Source organism: Falco cherrug, chromosome 10 (genome assembly GCF_023634085.1).
Source record: "Falco cherrug isolate bFalChe1 chromosome 10, bFalChe1.pri, whole genome shotgun sequence".
Taxonomy (NCBI): domain Eukaryota; kingdom Metazoa; phylum Chordata; class Aves; order Falconiformes; family Falconidae; genus Falco; species Falco cherrug.
Window position 1 is genome coordinate 37,665,730 of NC_073706.1, and position 17,503 is coordinate 37,683,232.

The following is a 17,503-nucleotide window of genomic DNA, read 5'->3' on the forward strand; positions in this document are numbered from 1 at the left end:
TGTTGTGTTTGTTGTATTCAAGTGTAAAATCAACAGTCTTTAAGGGAGCACTATCAGAAAAAGAGCTGGACTTCCTCCAGTGATTTAATTTGGTCTGCCACAAACCACACTAAAAGACTCCGTTATATCCTGGATCTTCAGGCTTTTATGCAGAGGTTCATCAGATTTCACATCTCCACAAGAAAACCTTGGTTAACTGAAGGGGCTTAAAGCAGCTCCTCAAAAGGGGAACACTCGGAAACTTGTTTGATTGCCTTTTTTACTAGCAGGACACTAGACAACACTGCCTGGTACCTTGCTGCACAGTCTGACAGCCAGCTATGAAGAAGTCGGGTGTATCACCTGACTTTGAATTTCATGGGAAAATCATCCTTCTTACGCCAAATGCTTCTTCACCATCCTAAAACTATCACAGAAAGCAGATGAAGCTGGCTTTTCCCATAACACACTGAAAAAGAGATAAATAAATTAATTCTTACCCCAGTGTTGACCCACACATACAGCAAAATTCAGTCTCTCAAAAAAAAAGTCTGAGGTGAGGACTGCCCAGGTATTGCTGAAGAGGGTCACGGTAGAGGTTTTCCCTCTTCCATATCCTACCTGCTCTAGGACCTTCCCCCACAGCCAGCTCTTCAATCCTGAACAAGGGAAGGCACCAAGAACAATCAGCAATAAAACCTCCATGGCAGGGTCCTCTCTTTTGTGAGTAGCCAGTATCTCAGTTGCAATCTCAAGACTGCTGCAAACTGGGACTAGCTATCCTTGCATTCCCTCCCTAGGCTCTGCGCAAGGCCATGAAACACACACTGTCATGCTAGAGTTGAGACGGTAGTCTACCAAAATGATGTTTGTAAACTATGACGCTGCCAAATATTATCTAATAAAAATATTTCTACTATGAGGCCAGAGAAGAGGGTTGCAAGTTTAAAACTCAAGGCTAAGGGTACATTGTTCTTCAAACTAGAGGGAATATGAGGTGAGAAGAAGCTAAAAATCAAGCTGCAGAAATATTAGTGCCCCTGGGCATGTCCAGAAACAACTAAAGAGTGGATTGTCTTTTGTTCAATAGAAGGACTCTGTTGCTCAAATTAAAAACAACTGAATTGCATTTCTCTGAATTTACTTCAATACATTGCTGGCTTTATCTATGTCTGGCATAAATCCTGAAGTCATTGGAAATCACAGGTAGAGTAATTCATGTTTATAGCACTTGACAACTCAGTTCATTAAGTTTATAAGAGTTTTTGCAAAAAAGTTTATAGTAGACCTGAATTTGCATATTTGGACTTTTACTGGGACCAGTATCAGAGCACAACAGAGTGGTCTGTTCCCTCTGGGGATACACCAGGAAACCACAAGGCAAGAAATTAATGTGTGAGAGCTGATGTTTGACATTCTTAGGCCAGGAGCCAACCTGGCAAGCATAGCACCTGCAATGCCCAGGCAGAAAAGGTTTAAACTATACCTTAGCAGCTGCAAAGGCTTTTGTAATCCTGTCCTCCAGAAACCAATAACCTATTTCTTCTCGGCTGCTGGCAGAGCAGACACTCCTCTTGTTAATAAAGCAAAGCAACTCCAAGGAATTCACAACCACTGGTAAAAAGTCTAACCTTAAGTGTTAAGTTAACTTGCAGATCTCCTGATAAAGGTATTTCACTTTGGGATACAACTGGCCCCAGTTCCATGAGGCAGTCACTAACAAGACAATACACTTAACCGCTAACAAGGTATTTATACATTTCCTTGACTACAAACACAGCAGAGCCAAGGCTGTGCAGAAGTGCGCTCCTGACTGGTGGCACCTTGCTCAGTCCCGAAGTTTGATGCCTTTGGCCCTCCTACTTCTTTTGCAGGAGTGCTGGCACTGCGAGCTGTCCTACTTCCAGTGTCAGTCCCTCCAAAGTGGAGGCTGGTCCCAATCCCACATCTGCTGAGGCATTTGGGAAAGCAGCAGCTGGGCACATCAGAGGGCCAGAAACCCCAGATCCAACTCTGCTCTGACCAGCCTCCTTGAAATCACTAGTAACCTACACATAGATACATCCTAGCAAAACACAGCCTAGCATCTTCAAAAATAACTATTTTCACTGATTGCCGCAGTGGGGAGCAATGAGCAGATACAGGGAAAAGAAGCAAGAGACCTAATGGGTCTGAAACATGGTAAACCCTTTTCCAGGGAAGTTAATCCACTCTGTTTAGTGGATTTGGGCTCCATATTCAAAGACCCCTAATTTACATAACTCCAGATTTTACTGAAATTCATGCTTGGTCATGCTCAACTCTGCTAACATTAAGGAGAATTTTTTTCGCATTGGAACCTCAGTTCTTCAGTGGTTCTGTACTCTGAGACTCCACTTTAGCTTTCCATACTTAATACTGCAAAGGAGATTATGAAATACGTGGAAAAATGTTAGCTGTTTTATGCCAGAATAAATGAAGGTCACATTAACTAGTTATTAAGAACTAATTTGTTATTAAATGTAGTTGAGTGTCAGAAGAAGGATCCAGACATAAGTAGACATATTTCAAGAGAAAATTAATAATATGCTTCTAATATTAATTATAACTCTATATATTATGTATCAAGTCATTTTTATAAGTTGAGAAAAGATCACTGTCATCATAGTCTGGCTTCACTTGGAACAAGGCAGAAGATGTCACTGAACTCACTCATACATATGGATTTTATATTTTAAAAACATAAATCATCTTGGTTTAGCAATTGTAAGTGGTGAGGTGTCCACAACAAGCACTGTTCCAGTGATTAATACCCTCTTTCATGTAAAGATTATGTTTATCTGCTTCTCCTCCACTCCCAGTGCTGACTGCCAGACAGCAGAGCCTCTGATGTGCTGTTGTCTCTGATAAGAGGTCCCAGCAGCAGGATGCACTGTTGGCCAGAGACAACCAGGGTAAGTCAAGCACGATCAGCAGCACAGCCTCCAGATACCGCTCCCCACCTAACTGAATCAGCCTTGTTGCAAGGCAGGCTAACTTAGCCCATATTTTGGGCTGAGCTAAGGCAGTTATGCTGCTTCTGGTACCCAGAAAAAGCCACAGGAAGCAGTTCAGGTGTACCTGCATGGCATCCTCTCATGTTGCCAATGTCCACGGGCTGCAGTCAGTGTCATGGGAAAGGAGCCCTCATGGGAAAGGAGGAGGCAAGATGGACAGGTCCTTCCCAAACCGAAGCCTTTGGTAACAAGACTCCAAAAACCAGCTGCACCTGACTTCCCTCCCTGTGCTTCAGCTTGCCTGGTTCAAAGCCCTGAGGAGACTCCTTTGTTCCCCTCCTCTTACATTCATAGCGCAAAGATGTGGCCACATACAAACACACAGAGTTTGCTTCCTGCACCCACCTCCAGCTAAGCCACACAGCCCTGGCGCAGCAACCGTCTTCTCTTTTGCGCTGCCTCTGACCCACATGTCATCTGCTGCCAGTGTCGGGCACCGCTTTTGCTGCTTCCTTCCAGGTCATTGCCCTGGCTCTAAAAGCACATTCCCTCCACTTGCAAAACCTTGACACAGTCTGGTTTAAAACAGCCACTCTTAGCATTTGCTGCTGGCAGGCCTGACTCTCAGCTGACAGCAAAGCGGGTAGATCCTTCCCCCTCCCAATTCCTGCCACATGCATGTGTTTGCAGTAACAATAAAAGCTCAGGTACCTTCCTCATCACCACTCAAGAACATTATAGCAGCCACTGGAAAAAGCCTTTTCCTCCTTGTTTCTGCTGCTCACTGAATGTGTGCTCCCTGCCCATCCTTGCCGCTGCCCAAATAGACTTCTTAACAAAAACAAATCAACTTCAGGTAGTTACTGGAGGAGTAAAAGAAGAGACAGATTGGTTAGGTCACAGTCTGATTGCTGCCCTGAATCTGCCTAGGCCCATCAAAACTCCTAATGAAGTCTAGTTCCCACCTATTTAGTGGATTACAATAGCAGATGTGTTTCCAGCCAAGCATTTTCAGAGGGGTATTTCTCTACAGAGCCTTTGAAAGGAAGAACCCTCTGACATCTCATTGCTCATGAAGGTCTGAACAACCACTGCGCGAGTCTTCTTGTGTTGCACCTTGCTGATCCTTGTGCATGCAAAACCTGTCAGCTTGTCTCCAGAGGTGTGCCATTTCCCTTTCCATCCCAGAGATTTTGGGGATGTGGTCCAGCTGACACAGTATATGGAACTCTCCCTGAAGATGCACAAATCCATTTCCAGTCATTTCAGCTCTGGCAATGCTCAGATATATCTTATTCTGCATCCAGCCACGGCCAGGCAAGAAATGCCTTTTACAGAGGAAGGTGATGAACTTGGCAAACCACACCCTGCTGCACTGGGAGCGGCAGAGGGAAGGGCAAATTCTTGGCTGGCAGAGCAAGGAGCATCAAAGCAGAAACCTTCAATGTACCCTGACAGTGATTTTTTGATGGGGGACCCAGGGCCAAGCCAAACAGGCTTGCCTCTGCCTTCCGCTGCAGGCTGGGAAGCCTGTCACACCTCCAGACTGGTAGTATATTCTCAGCAGTTGGCCCTTGATCAGACTTCCCCCCTTATTTTCTTGGGCCAGTGCTCTAACATCTGACCAGCAATGCTTCCTTTCCCAGACGGAAATGGCTATTGAGAATATATAGAGTTACTCTTGAAGATTTGCTATTTATGGTTTAGGGAAATTATGAAAAAAATTACAGGGTTTTACATATATTGTCAGATAAATGTATTTTGTTTCTTAAGGGGAGGCAAGGGACAATCCATACTTAATGCTACATCATTTCCATTATGAAGCCCTATTTTATTCTCCTGTAATTTTGTGCAAGAAAATTGGTTAAAGTTCCAAATTGCCTCATTCTGTATTGGAGGAAAATGGTAACTAACTTCTCTGGGAGCACCATGTATTTACTTAACAGTTAAACGAAACTTGAATGGCACTTGTCTTTGTAAGCAATCAACCAATGTCATTGATAGCTGCCCGCAAGGGCTGGGTACCTGCTGGGTGGTGAACTCAGATGGCTTCAGCAGCACCCCACCAAATGGTCTCAGGCAAAATTCTGCCCAAAGTCTGAGGTTGCTTTTTTTCAAAGGTTTAGCTGTCGGTCTTGTTTTGAGGGTGTACTCCAGAAAGGATAGCTTGTCTCAGAGGTAACAGGTCAGACTCATCTTAAGAGTTTCTTTTCTTTTAAGTGATGTGGCCCCGCAAATGACTTACTAAATTGGCATCGCTTTAGCAGACATTTTTGGAGTAGAATTTTGGGATTTCAGTTTCCCACGTGGCATTTTGCATTTCTGTATGCGCTCAAGGAGGAGGAGACAGAGGTTAAAAAGAAAAAGCAGTGAACTGGAGATGCACAAGCAGGATAAAGTAACATCCTGCTATTGAGGCAATGCAAGCAAGCAGTTCTTAATGGGATTTGACTTAATCTCATATAATCTCAATAACCTACTATACAGTGATATTTTCTCAAAAAAATGCAAGATATTTAACTTAGAAAAAAAACCCCAAACCTTTTCTTAGTATTTCCTGAATTTGTTTTACTCTTTCTGGTAGCCAAATAAATTCACTTCAATAAACCAGTAATGTTTTCTTAGTTATTAAGAAATACCAGTTTTGGGCAAAAAAAATATTTTTTTTGAGAAGATTCCATTTATTAAAAAGAGAATTCCGCCCTAAGAAAGTTGCCAGCCTATCTTACATATGAATAGAGGAATTACTATACTACAGACTGTGTTTGTTTTGCTGGCCACAAAAGGGACCACGATCCTTCTCTGGTTAGCTGCCGTAGCCACATCCACATCTTCTCTCTAAATACTGCAGAGCTGTCCTGCCAGTGGAAGTAATCAAGTCTAGAAACATCCTGTGCATTAAGGCACCATCTCCTTATCTCCCCACAGACCCCTAATAGGTCTTATATTTCCATGTGTCTCCTCTCCAGTGTATCCCCTTACTCCTTTCTGTATCTGCTAACCACCAGTGGCTCTAGGGGATCATGAATACTTGGTGATTCCCAAGCATACCTGTGCCAATCAAGATAACCAACCGTCTCATCCATGCTGCAGCCTTCCCCTCCGTGCAGACACCTGTCATAACTTGTTTGCCTTTGAGAGCTCTACCCCTCTGCTGAATTCTGCTGAAAAGCTAGTACTACATGGACACAGAAGCACAGAATGGTTGAGATTGGAAGGGACCTCTGGAGGTCACCCAGAGCCCCAGTCTGTACCCTGCCGTGGTCCTACAAGCAGCTGTAGGGTCCCTGCGGCTATGGACAGAGAGAGCTCCACACCACCCACCTTCTTCTGTGTGAAAGAATCCAAAATACGTTTTCTGATTCATGAACTCATTGGCTGGTTTGTACTGTTGTTTTTTTTTTTTAACCTTTTGGGGCTTTTCCTTTTGCAGAAGGATTGCATAAGCCTCAGCTTCTTAGGAAACTGGGCTAAAAAAAAATTCAAAGCATATTAAGTGTCATATTTAATATTTGAGTCTGCAGGAAGGGATATGTAAACCAAACGTGCATTATAAAGGAAACAGTAGGCCCTTCAGCAGTGTAGCTGAACTCAACTGGCACCTTGTGAGCTCGTGAGAATCTCTTTCATACCTAGACTTTAAACCTCTGATGGGCTCTCTGTGATGCAGGAATGAACATACCTTAGGTTCCACATCAGAACAGACAGTCCCTGAGCACAGCAGAAAAGCTGAAGGATTTGCTTTGATTTACAGGCACCAACTGTCACACCTTATAATCATTAATTTCATTAATAGGGTTGAGATCAGTGTCTTCTTACCAAAAATGTGGCAGGAAAACCCTCAGTGAAACAGCAGAAAGTACTCTCATTAATATGTCTACAACACCCAGACTGAAAAATATTTTTGCTACTGTGCTGGCAGGACTCTTCATCATAGAATCATAGAATCATTCAGGCTTGAAAAGACCTTTGAGATCATCACGTTCAACTGTTAACCCTGTACTGCCAAGCCCACCACTAAACCATATTGCCAAGCACCGCATCTACGCATTTTCTAAATACCCTCGGGGTATTTTCCTGAGGTATATTCCACACCCTCCCTGGGCAGCCTGTTCCAATGTTTGACCACCCCTTCAGTAAAAAATTTTTTCTTAATATCCAATCTAAACCTCCCCTGGTGTAACTTGAGGCAGCTTCCTCTTGTCCTGTCACTAGTTATCTGGGAGAACGGACCTACCCCCACCCGTCTACAAGCTCCTATCAGCCAGCTGTAGAGAGCAGTAAGATCCCCCGAGTCTCCTCCTCTCCAGACTGAACAACCCCAGTTCCCTCAGCCACTTTTCATAAGACTTACATTCCAGACCCTTCACAAGAGCAGCTGAACCACTCACTACACTAGCAAAATGAACTTTCTTACAGGACAAGCAAGTGCAATGTACTGTGAAGTTGCATGTGAGGACCTGTGCTTTTAAGGATAAGGAACATACTGCACAGCAGCCAGCTGACCTACATTTACAGCTGAAGACGTAAAGCTGACCCATAGGGAATTCTGTCTAACCTACAAACACAGAAGGAGTGCTAGTCAAATGGACCATGTCTTTTAAAATGATAAACTGAGCAGGAGCAGCAGCATGGGGACAGGCTTTTCCTGCTGCCATATATAAGAAGCAAACCAGTTCAACACAGTACGATGAACCACTGCTGGCAGGGAAGCCCATCTCAGAGTAACTTACTTCCTCGATATCCCGTGCTCCAGTGAGGAAAGCATACTTTTGGTATGTGGAGGCAAACCAAGTGAGCAGCAAGTGATATGGCAGCATGGGCTGAACTGGAAAAAGCAGGTCCTGGGGCCTTGCTGCAGGTAGCGAGGCTGCAGCAAAACCAGTGCTGCTGTGCTTTCACTGCTACCAAGCCCATGGCATCAAAGCTCACACAAGCAGCAGCACTCAGCCACAAACACAGCTCGCCACATGAGCATGGATAACCTTTAAAAAATCAAGGGGGTAAACAGTGTGTTGTAGGGTTATGAGGCAATAAAGAGAGGAGAGGAGGAGACAGAGGCAAAACCTTCCCCAGGCACAGTGGTAATCATCGCAAGAGCATGAGAAGAGAATCACACACACTTGGGATCAGATTTTTAACCCCCACAGAGCCAAGTAGCTCTGTTGAGATGAGCCTAGTGCTGCTTCACACTGTGTGAGGATCTCCCTGTTGGCATAAATCAGCCTTTAGAAAAACAGGCTCCCAGCTAATTTGCTGAATCCTGCCCCAAATACATTGACTTTTCTTGAACAGAGCCTTCCCTGTCCCTCTGTGGAGCTGCATGGTCATATGACTAAAGAGCACATGAGCTCTTTTTCCACTGCTAAAGTGCAAAAGGAAAGATGTAAAAGAAAAATTGAAAGTTAGTACAAAACAAAATTGCATATCCTAAACCTGCCTGTTAAACTGTAAATGTTAATTAAACCTCCTTGCCTATAGTTAAATTACATCACACCAACATTTCATCCCTGGCAAGCATAAGTGACAGCTCCATACTTCGGAATTTTATGAAACAAAAGGGAACAAGCAAGGGAAATAGCTCTGCTGGGCTCGGTAAATGTATACAAATAACCATAGTAGGAAACAATTATTAATAAAACCTAGATAGAAAAACATTTCCTAGATTACTCAGTGTTACTTCCTCTTTATTTGGTTTTTCAGAAATCTAGTCATCTTTTACTAAAACTTCACAGGGACAAGACTTTTCCTGGGACAAAGAAACCTGGGTGGTTTGTTTCTATGCATCTGGGGAAAGCCTGAAACACAGCCATTGCACCAATGCAAATGCCTGATGCAGATGCAATAACCTCCCAGAAGCCAGTACAGTCTAACCGCAGTAGGAAGTAGGGATGAACTGCTGAGACATAGCCGCGTGGCTTACCTGCGACCTACAGCTTGTGTGGGTGCAAGTTGCTGCAGTAAGTGTCTGTATACGTCACAAAGTTGACTGGGTCAAGTTTGTTACCTTTACTCTCATACTGAAATCACCATCCATATAGGTTCTTTATGGCATTTCTGTGAAACTGATGAAAGTGTGATGCCCCTATATTGGAGCTGACGTATGACATAAACTTGAAAACAAATCAGTCATGTTTACATGTGTCATATCTTTGTCCTTGCAGCCAGAGAGAGCCTTGTACCACAGAAGGGGAGTAAGAGAAATTGAATAAATACTTCCTTTTTTATATTAAACTTTGACATCCACCTAAAAGCAAGAGGAATGAGATTTGGTTTGCAGCCCAGGTGGGAATATTTAATATCAAAATCTAATCTGCTGTGACAGAACTGCTTAAGGGTATTCCTTTTTCTGTCATGGATTCTGGAAGAAGGAAAAGTAATTCTTGTGCTCACTATTCCTTTCCTGGGACAAGTGCATTTCCTCCCCATGCTTAGTTTCAAATGTAATCATTTATATTACAAAGGTTGAGGCATTTACCCATTACTGTCCCTGACAATCTTATCAGTTCAGCAAGTTACTTCCAAATTTTACACCTCACAGGTAACATTTCAGCAAGTTTATGATCAGCAATGCTTTGTGGCCAAAGTCAGGCATTTACCGAAAGTAAATAAAGAACTTTCTATTAATTCAAAGAAGATGGACTATAAAAACATTTCAAAGGAGATTACAGGATTCAACAGCATAAGCCCCTACCTAAACAACTTTTACAAGTTAAAAAGACAGTGACTTTAAAGCTACTTTTTATAACTTTAAACATTTTAACCCACCTTGAGCTACAGTGACTTACAAGAAACTGAGGATAGGGACAGACCATTCCACGCAGTCTGAAAACAGCCTGTCAGACATCATTTTTGTTAGCTTCCATCTTCTCTAAGAACAGAGGTAGGACCAGCGTGTATTCCATGTGGCAAATTACATATTCCCTAAAACATGTACCGGTCACCTGGGCTTAGGAATTTTCCTCAAAAATCCTTCCTATAAAGTCAGCTGAAAGGAGAAATCAGGTATATTGGGGAAGCATTTTATATATTAGCACTGGAGTATTGGCTGAAAGTTCACAACACTCCTTGTTTTCAGAGTGTTTTAAGTGCCTTATATTTGAGTTCTGTGAAGCAGTAACTTAAATGATTATGCAATCTTTTAAAGGTGTCCGTGTCCCCGCCCCCCCCTTTAGTTACATATGTGGAGAATGATTTTTTTCAACCTTGTGCCTTTACTAACTCTCCATGTGAGAGCTTATTTTAGCCTAGATTCCCACAAATCACCACATTTTAATGATTTCTTCATCAAAGGAGCAATGCCCATCTGGACACACTTAGCCAGCCACATTTCATCACACGTACAAAATGATGCATGGTATGGAAATGCACCATCTGCCTTGGGTTTTAAGCTATCATGTTGTATCCATCATTTCCAAAAGGTTTAGGGGACACAAGTCTTTGCTTATATGGAGTAATGGGTGAGTGTGCAGTTTGGTCATTTGCTACTGTCAGACCAGAAGTTCAAAGTATTCTAGGGGCGCTGACAGTGCTGCAGCAGGTGATGAGAGGTTATGGGTTGCTATGGCACTGATGAAGCTTTCCCAAAGCAAGACCAATAGGCTTTCCTCCGCTCCTTCTTCCTGCCTCCTTTCTGCATCTCCTTGCCCCTGGAAGGATCAGATGAAAACTGTGAAGGAGGAAACATCTTGTGTTCAGGGAAACAGGAGCTACATACATGTATGCTTTGCAAACACTTAAGATTACATTAAAGGTATGAGTTGTGTATAATCAGTATCATTTTCTGATAGAAACACCCCAGGAAGATCCCAGGCACTGGCTGTCCACTCTGATCAAAGTGGCTACAAGAGCTACACTGTAAGGGAGGACATGAGCTGCTCTGGAGAGATCCTATCACCCATCCATCTGTTGTGACAGTGGGTGTAGAAAACAGGGAGATGAGTAGTTGCCTAGCTCCTGTTTTCTCCCCGGCAGCAATGCTCTGAAGATAATAATGAGTAAACTTCAGCAAGCTTTGCTTTCCAAGATGGTATTTCCATGGAGATATTCCTGAATGTCTCCAGCTGGTGTCCTGGCTGTGGATTTCAGTTTTGTTTCTAAAAGGTATGATAAATACTGTGATTAAAAGCAAATAGGTTGTCTTTACTCTGAGGTGTGCAGGAGAGAGGGAAGGGAAGGTGGAGGGGAGACTTGGGTTGTTGGTGTTTTTTGTGATGCGTATTTCTCAGACACAAAGAAATTCTAATTTTGCTTTGCTTTCTAAATAAAGCCCCCTTCTCTGGTTAGTTTTTATCCATCCCTGCATGCCAGGCATCCTGGAATCTGGATTGTGCACCATGAAAAAATCAATCTCACACATCCTGTGAAAGAATGAAATTTGCTTGTGGGGAAAAACCCTTTCTGGTTTTACCCAGTTTGATTTGGAACATGAGGACGTTGCTGGCTGTGCTGCTGAGGTGCATGCAACATGCACTAAGCCTTCAGACTGGAAAGCTCTGAGCTACCTAAGGTACTTTCTCCTGGTAGGGTCCATTTTCTTACCTAACACAATCTTCTGCTCAGAAAGCCCGAATTAAATCTTATGTTCTGTATTTCCTGAAGATAAGTGCCTTACTGTTGCAGAAGCTGCAGAGCATGTGATCAAGGGATGCCATATGGGCCATTTATTAACAATGAAAAATGAATGCATGATTTGTCAGTCTGTAATTAAAACTGAAAAACAATATTCCAGTTTGCACTCCCATTGTTGATCTGGCTATTTGTATCACAGAGCATAAACAGTTTCTTGCCTTATTACTCCTAGCATGAATTCATAGCACATCAGGATTATAAATGGACATTGGTAGTAAATATTTCATATTATGGTTCAATAATACGGTGATACATATGTAAGCACATTGCCTACCACTTTCCTACTTACATACATGTTAATAAGATTATGTTTATATACACATACAGAAATACAAATTCACATCCAAACTAACACAAAACCAGCCAAGATGGAAATAAAATCACTGCAGTCAGTTTACATGTCGTTCTGAATTTTAAGTGCTTTAAAATACTACTGTAATTTGCAAGTCCACATTCTAAACTAACATATTGTAAAAGCATTGCACAAAAGATATTTTAAACCATCAAAATACAAATCAATGCATTTCCACTTTCTTTGCTCACATCTTAATTTAAAAACAAAACATTTCCAAAGAAATGCTTTTTTAAAGTCTTAAGAATCATAATTTTCTCTCAGATCCATTTCTACAGAATTGCCAAATATAACCATTAACAAAGATCACAAGCTTTATGATATTTTTAGTTGCCTCCTCTTCTGAGATTTTTCCACTTTTCTCTGTTTTCCCTCCTCAAGGCAAAAGGGCTAGAAATGCCCTTATCTTTTATCTACTGCAAGAAAAAAAACAAAGATCAGGACCCAGGCACATTTACAAGGCTGGGGGAGGCAGCCGGAGTGCAGAGCACCACACCAGACAACTGATGGCAGAACAGCAAAAATCTGCCATGCTGTTTTGAGGCTGGCTGCAGTCATGCCCTTCGCACTCCTACAAGTTGTGTGTGGGGCAGGCCAGCAAAGGGTAAAGCATCTGATGTGACCTGTCCTTCTCCCCTTCCCTGCCACAGGGCCCTGAGCCACTCTCCCTTCCCAGGGAGTGCTCGCAGAGGCCACTGGCACAGCTCAGGCACAAGGAATTTTCCTTGGGTACCCATTCCACGGGTACCTGAAGTGAGGCCACTTCTACCTTTGGCTTGACAGTGACAGAAGTCACAGGTATTTCTACCTAGACTGATTGCAAATGCTCAAAGAATAAATGAGTAGCTTCTCTGTAGCTTTTGCAGGATTGCTGTCTTGCAGAAACATATCAGCAGCATACCAGTAACAGGGTATCGAAGAGCCCTTTGGAGAATCAAGAGGACCATGCGTCTCGCCCCCAAGTAAGTTGCATCCTGCTTAGCAGTAAAGCTCCATTTCTACCACAGGTTGCTTTTAAATGGTTCTCATTTAAACTAGCAGAATTCACATCTTCACAGTTGCTTCCTCTTTTCCTTCCTTTTTAGTATTACAACAACCACAAATTGCAACTTCACAGGTGCATGATTGACATTAATATAAAAAACTTTTCCAGAAGGGTGAAAAGATACCAAGCTGGTATGTCAGTACTATGTTTTCCACTTACTTACTTATATCTTAACCTGAAAGAAGCCCTAATTTAAAATCCACAACAGAACCTCAGGAAATCACAAACACACCTACAAACTAGATAATTCTGTTCTGCAGATACTGCCTTCCATATAATGCCAGTGCCTGTGATTTCTAGAAGGGATGTTTGAAATCCAATGAGTATGAATGTCAACTTCCCATGGCTCCCTTACAAGCCTCAACCAGCAACAGGAGCAGGAGTAGTGTAGAAACACAGGAACAAGCGAAAAAGTAGTTCAGACTATTTACAGCGTCAACAAAATGAATGTTTCGAAAACACAGCACCAAAGTTTGTCAGTGCTACCTGGCACAATTGCACCAAAGTCACATTAAAACACATTTGCTGCATCATTTCCCATTAAGGTCCTATTTCACTCTTATATCCGCAGGTGATAACAGAGCCACACAACTTCGTATACTGCCATTCCACTTGTCATGGGAGCCATGGGAGTTCAACAGGATTATTTCCTTCTGCAGCTGAAATACAGCTAGGAATTGCACCAAGTGAGGCCTCCCCTCCTCCTCACTTGGACATAATAGGGAAAATCTTCCTACAACCACAGCTGCAAATCAATGCACATGTCTCCTCCACCTGCAAAACTTGGCCCTCCTACTCCAACCTCTTCCCACAGTTCTCAAAACATAACAGCATGGCTTGGAAAGGCAGCTGCAGTGGAGGCAATTTTAAGAAGCTATAGCCAGAACTACGCTGTCCATTCTGGCTCCTCAAGGAACCATTGCATCCCAGGCCAGTGTGGTACTGCAAAGCTATTCCAGCCAAGGCAAATCATGAAGCTGCTCAGGTTCCGCCTTGACCCTCAGGAAGAATGAAGAAAAGCATTGTTGCCATCAACACAGTTGTGCTAAGCACAGCCCAAGAATTCAGCAGGTTCTAGCTCAGGAAGTGTTTGAGGACTGTATATAGCTTTACTTACCTTTAATTTAATACTTTGTCTTAGCTCTGAGGATGCTGTATCGTCCCTGCACTATCATCAGTAGGGATCTGTTGGCAGAAAACACTGCCACCTCACTTCTCCTAACAAGGAATGACGAAACATTAGGGAGAGGTATTTTGAAAAAATACGGTGATAAAAGGTGGTTTCTCAAAGCTGTTAAAACTTTACAGCTTCCAGATCAATGCTGGCTATCAGAGGCACTGCAGGTTGTTAGACTGAAACTTAAAATATTCGGCATCACTTCTGAAGCAGCAGGTATGCTGTGCTATCAGGATTAGCTGCATCTTTAAATATTATAGAGCTGCTGCAGTCTAAAAAGCTGCGTTCCTTCAATCTGTTCTAGTGCTGTGGGTCAACCATCAATTCCTTAGGTAGCAATAGTTTTGGAGGCTCTTCCAGAAATGTTTATCTGTTTCCAACTGATGTAGGTGCAATGCAGTATCCTGCCACTTTGAGCACCACACACTTTGGTGGCTACATTAGAAACATTCTCTTTCTTAGCTCTGCCCTATTTTTGCTCTGTTGCAAAGCACAACTTGCAAAACAACCCATAGCATCAAACTTTACAGAAGTTACCCTTAAAAAAATGAAAGGGCAAGATTAATCAGCAATTTTTAGACTTAAGCAAATATTAACAAGCAGCTCTGGTATTTTGAATTTTCACTAGCAAAAGAATAAAGCTGAAGAAAACAATTTAATGTCAGCATCTTGCAGCTGTATTTTGTTCTCTCATAGCAAAAAGCTTAAATCAATGTCTCGCAGCACAGGAAATAATCAGAGGGGAAGACAAATGCAGTGTTTCCACTTAGATCATTGCAAGAGTTAATGGAGCATTTTGTGACAGCAAGCAATTTACCAAGTACATTTTCACATCATTAACCAGCAAACGAGACACAGTCCACAGCAGCTGCACATTTAATTGTGTCAGCAATTACATTATAAAGCACTTAATGCGTATATATATGTGTGTATACAGACCCATCTTTATATACTTACCGTGCAGCAAGGCATGGGTGTTACGTTGGTCTTGAAACAATTGCTTTACAGCCCCAGGCAGAGCAACCTTCTTCTCACTCTCGTCTCGGGCAAGTCAGTGTTTCTGGAAAGTGGCCAGGCAAGATCAGATTCATCAGCCAATAAAATTGTCTAAAGCTGCCGTTCCACAGGAGACCGTTCCTCTGGTTGCAGGCTCAGGAGCAGCCAATAAAGGAGAAAATCAGCATCAGAGTGCGGGCGAGCATTTTGCCCCATACGAAGGGTCTGCTTTCCAAAAATCCAGCTTCCCCCTGCCTGTGCTTCTGTACACAGTCATCCTGCATAAAAAACAATTTGCACTTGCCTTGCCTGGCTAAAATAGATGCATAACTATTTTGAACACTGACAAGGGTAAAATATCAGTCAAGCAGGTGCCTTGTGCTGGGAAGCAATACAGTGACATCCGGAGCTGTGAATTCACGCTGCTGGGGCAGGGGTACCATATCAGACCTAGCTTTGTAGGGAGTGGTGGGAATTACTGCTCAAACAACTTAGCATTCACTGGAGGACAGAGATGCTGTTCATGGTGGGCAGTGTGGAGACCATTGCAATCTTACCTCTATTTTATCTTCCAGAGCTGGACCTGCTGCAGTGGCTGCATGAAGCCATCCCGTCCTCAGGCCCACATGTTCATCCTGGACTTCACTGCTGTTTGGAAGAGCCCTTGATTTCACCCTGCCAGTCCTACAGCAGCAGCATAATTTCCCAGTGTGCAATAAGACCTCACAGAGGTGACAACCAGGAGCTGGCTGACATCCAGGGACATCCAGGAAATGTTAGTTTTCCTTACTAAGAAACCAAAACTAAGTCAGTCTTAGTATGTGGTAGCTATCCTATGGTAAATCCTAAAGATGACAAGGCATTTGTTGCAGTTATGCATGTTAGCAGGTCAGGAAAGGACTTTGGAGGCGTGTACTTCTACAATTAACACGACGAGGAAGACCAGACCTATATGTCACGAGCCTGAAAAAGTGGGTTTTGACAGCAGATGACCCATGCTATGAAATCCTAATAGAGAAAAGGCATAGGTAGTCTCTGCACACTGTTTTGCTCCCTTGCTTGCATTTACGTCTCCTAACTTCTTTCAGGTAAAACCTATTCAGATTTGTTTCCACAGAGGTTTTGCACCAAGGTGCTCCATCTGCAAATCTGACTGGCCACCCGATATAAGGACAGTCCAGGCCATGGCCCACGTTTCCACCGACATTTATTTCAGTCTTCTGACACAAATGAAAAGCAAACACCATCCAATCTTCAGCAGTAACATTACAGACTGTCATCTACACATATTAGAGGACAAAGTTGTCTGTAGTGCAGACAACCCCTTGGGAAGTTATTACTTTGCAAAAAGCTACACTGCACCTTAAAATGGGAAGGCTTTTTTAATGAAAAAGCAAATGGTAAGGAAAAAAACAGTTATATTTGAATAGGGTCAGCAAGACTGTCATTAACAATAACCACTTTTTCTTTATCTCCTGTTTTGGTATGGATGCTTCTTCACTTATTTACACAAGACAGCGCTACCACTGCTCCCTTTACATGATGACACTGCAGCCTTTTGGAGAACCACAATCCAAAAATGTTGCCCCAGAGCGCTGAAGGCGGTGTTACACTTGAGCTGGAAAAGAGGCTTCTGAAGAGCCACAGTACGCTAAAATCAGGCAGCACAGAGGCACAGCCTAACTGAATACAGCAGCCTGGACTTTGATCTTGGAAAGCTACATGTGCAAGCATTTATGATCTGGATTTTCCTTTGATGTAAATTGGCATAGACCCGGGCTAATTCACACAGGCTTTTCTTCCAGCTGAGGATCTTCTGCTATCTTTAAAAATGTGAGGTTTCATTTGAAGCCACTTTACACTTCCATATTGTCCATTCAGTGGCAGTGCTGGGCAGAGAGCACACACCACTGAAGGCAATTACGCACTGTGTGTTCCCTCAGAGGTGGTCTTGGTGCTGCAGAAAGAAGCTTGTCAAGTAGTAGCTTAGTAAAACAGTGTCTTGGCTGCAAAGACAATAAGGACATATACTTACTGGAAGCAGCTGTCTTAAGGAAACCAAGGAAAACATGCCAAGCAAGTGAGGAGCCCCCCTACCTCTGGGAGTAGAAGAGCTCAAAGCCAGCAGCAGGCCAGGGGCCACTGCAGTGGCATACCAAAGAGAGGGACGCCAAGTAGGTTACCACCGCAGCCTGCCTCCAGGAAGTTCTGAATTTTCATATAGCTGATGAAAGAAAAATCAGTCAGCCAGGCAGCTGTGCTGGTATCCCATGCCACTGACAAGCACTGGGTTGATTTATTTTGTAAGTTGTGCACATTGCACTAGAAAACCAGTAAATACCTACGTT

General features: G+C 43.0%; 1 protein-coding gene across 1 annotated transcript in view; it reads right to left on the bottom strand.

The window, feature by feature from the left end:
• OSBPL5 (oxysterol binding protein like 5) overlaps positions 1–15,537 on the bottom strand; it is a 182,323-nt gene extending 166,786 nt beyond the window's left edge. The window contains exon 1 of the mRNA XM_055722371.1: positions 15,117–15,537. Coding sequence (XP_055578346.1) covers positions 15,117–15,131 — 15 coding nt within the window. The 5' untranslated portion in view covers positions 15,132–15,537. The remainder of the gene's footprint in view (positions 1–15,116) is intronic.
• Between the last annotated feature and the right edge of the window lie 1,966 nt (positions 15,538–17,503).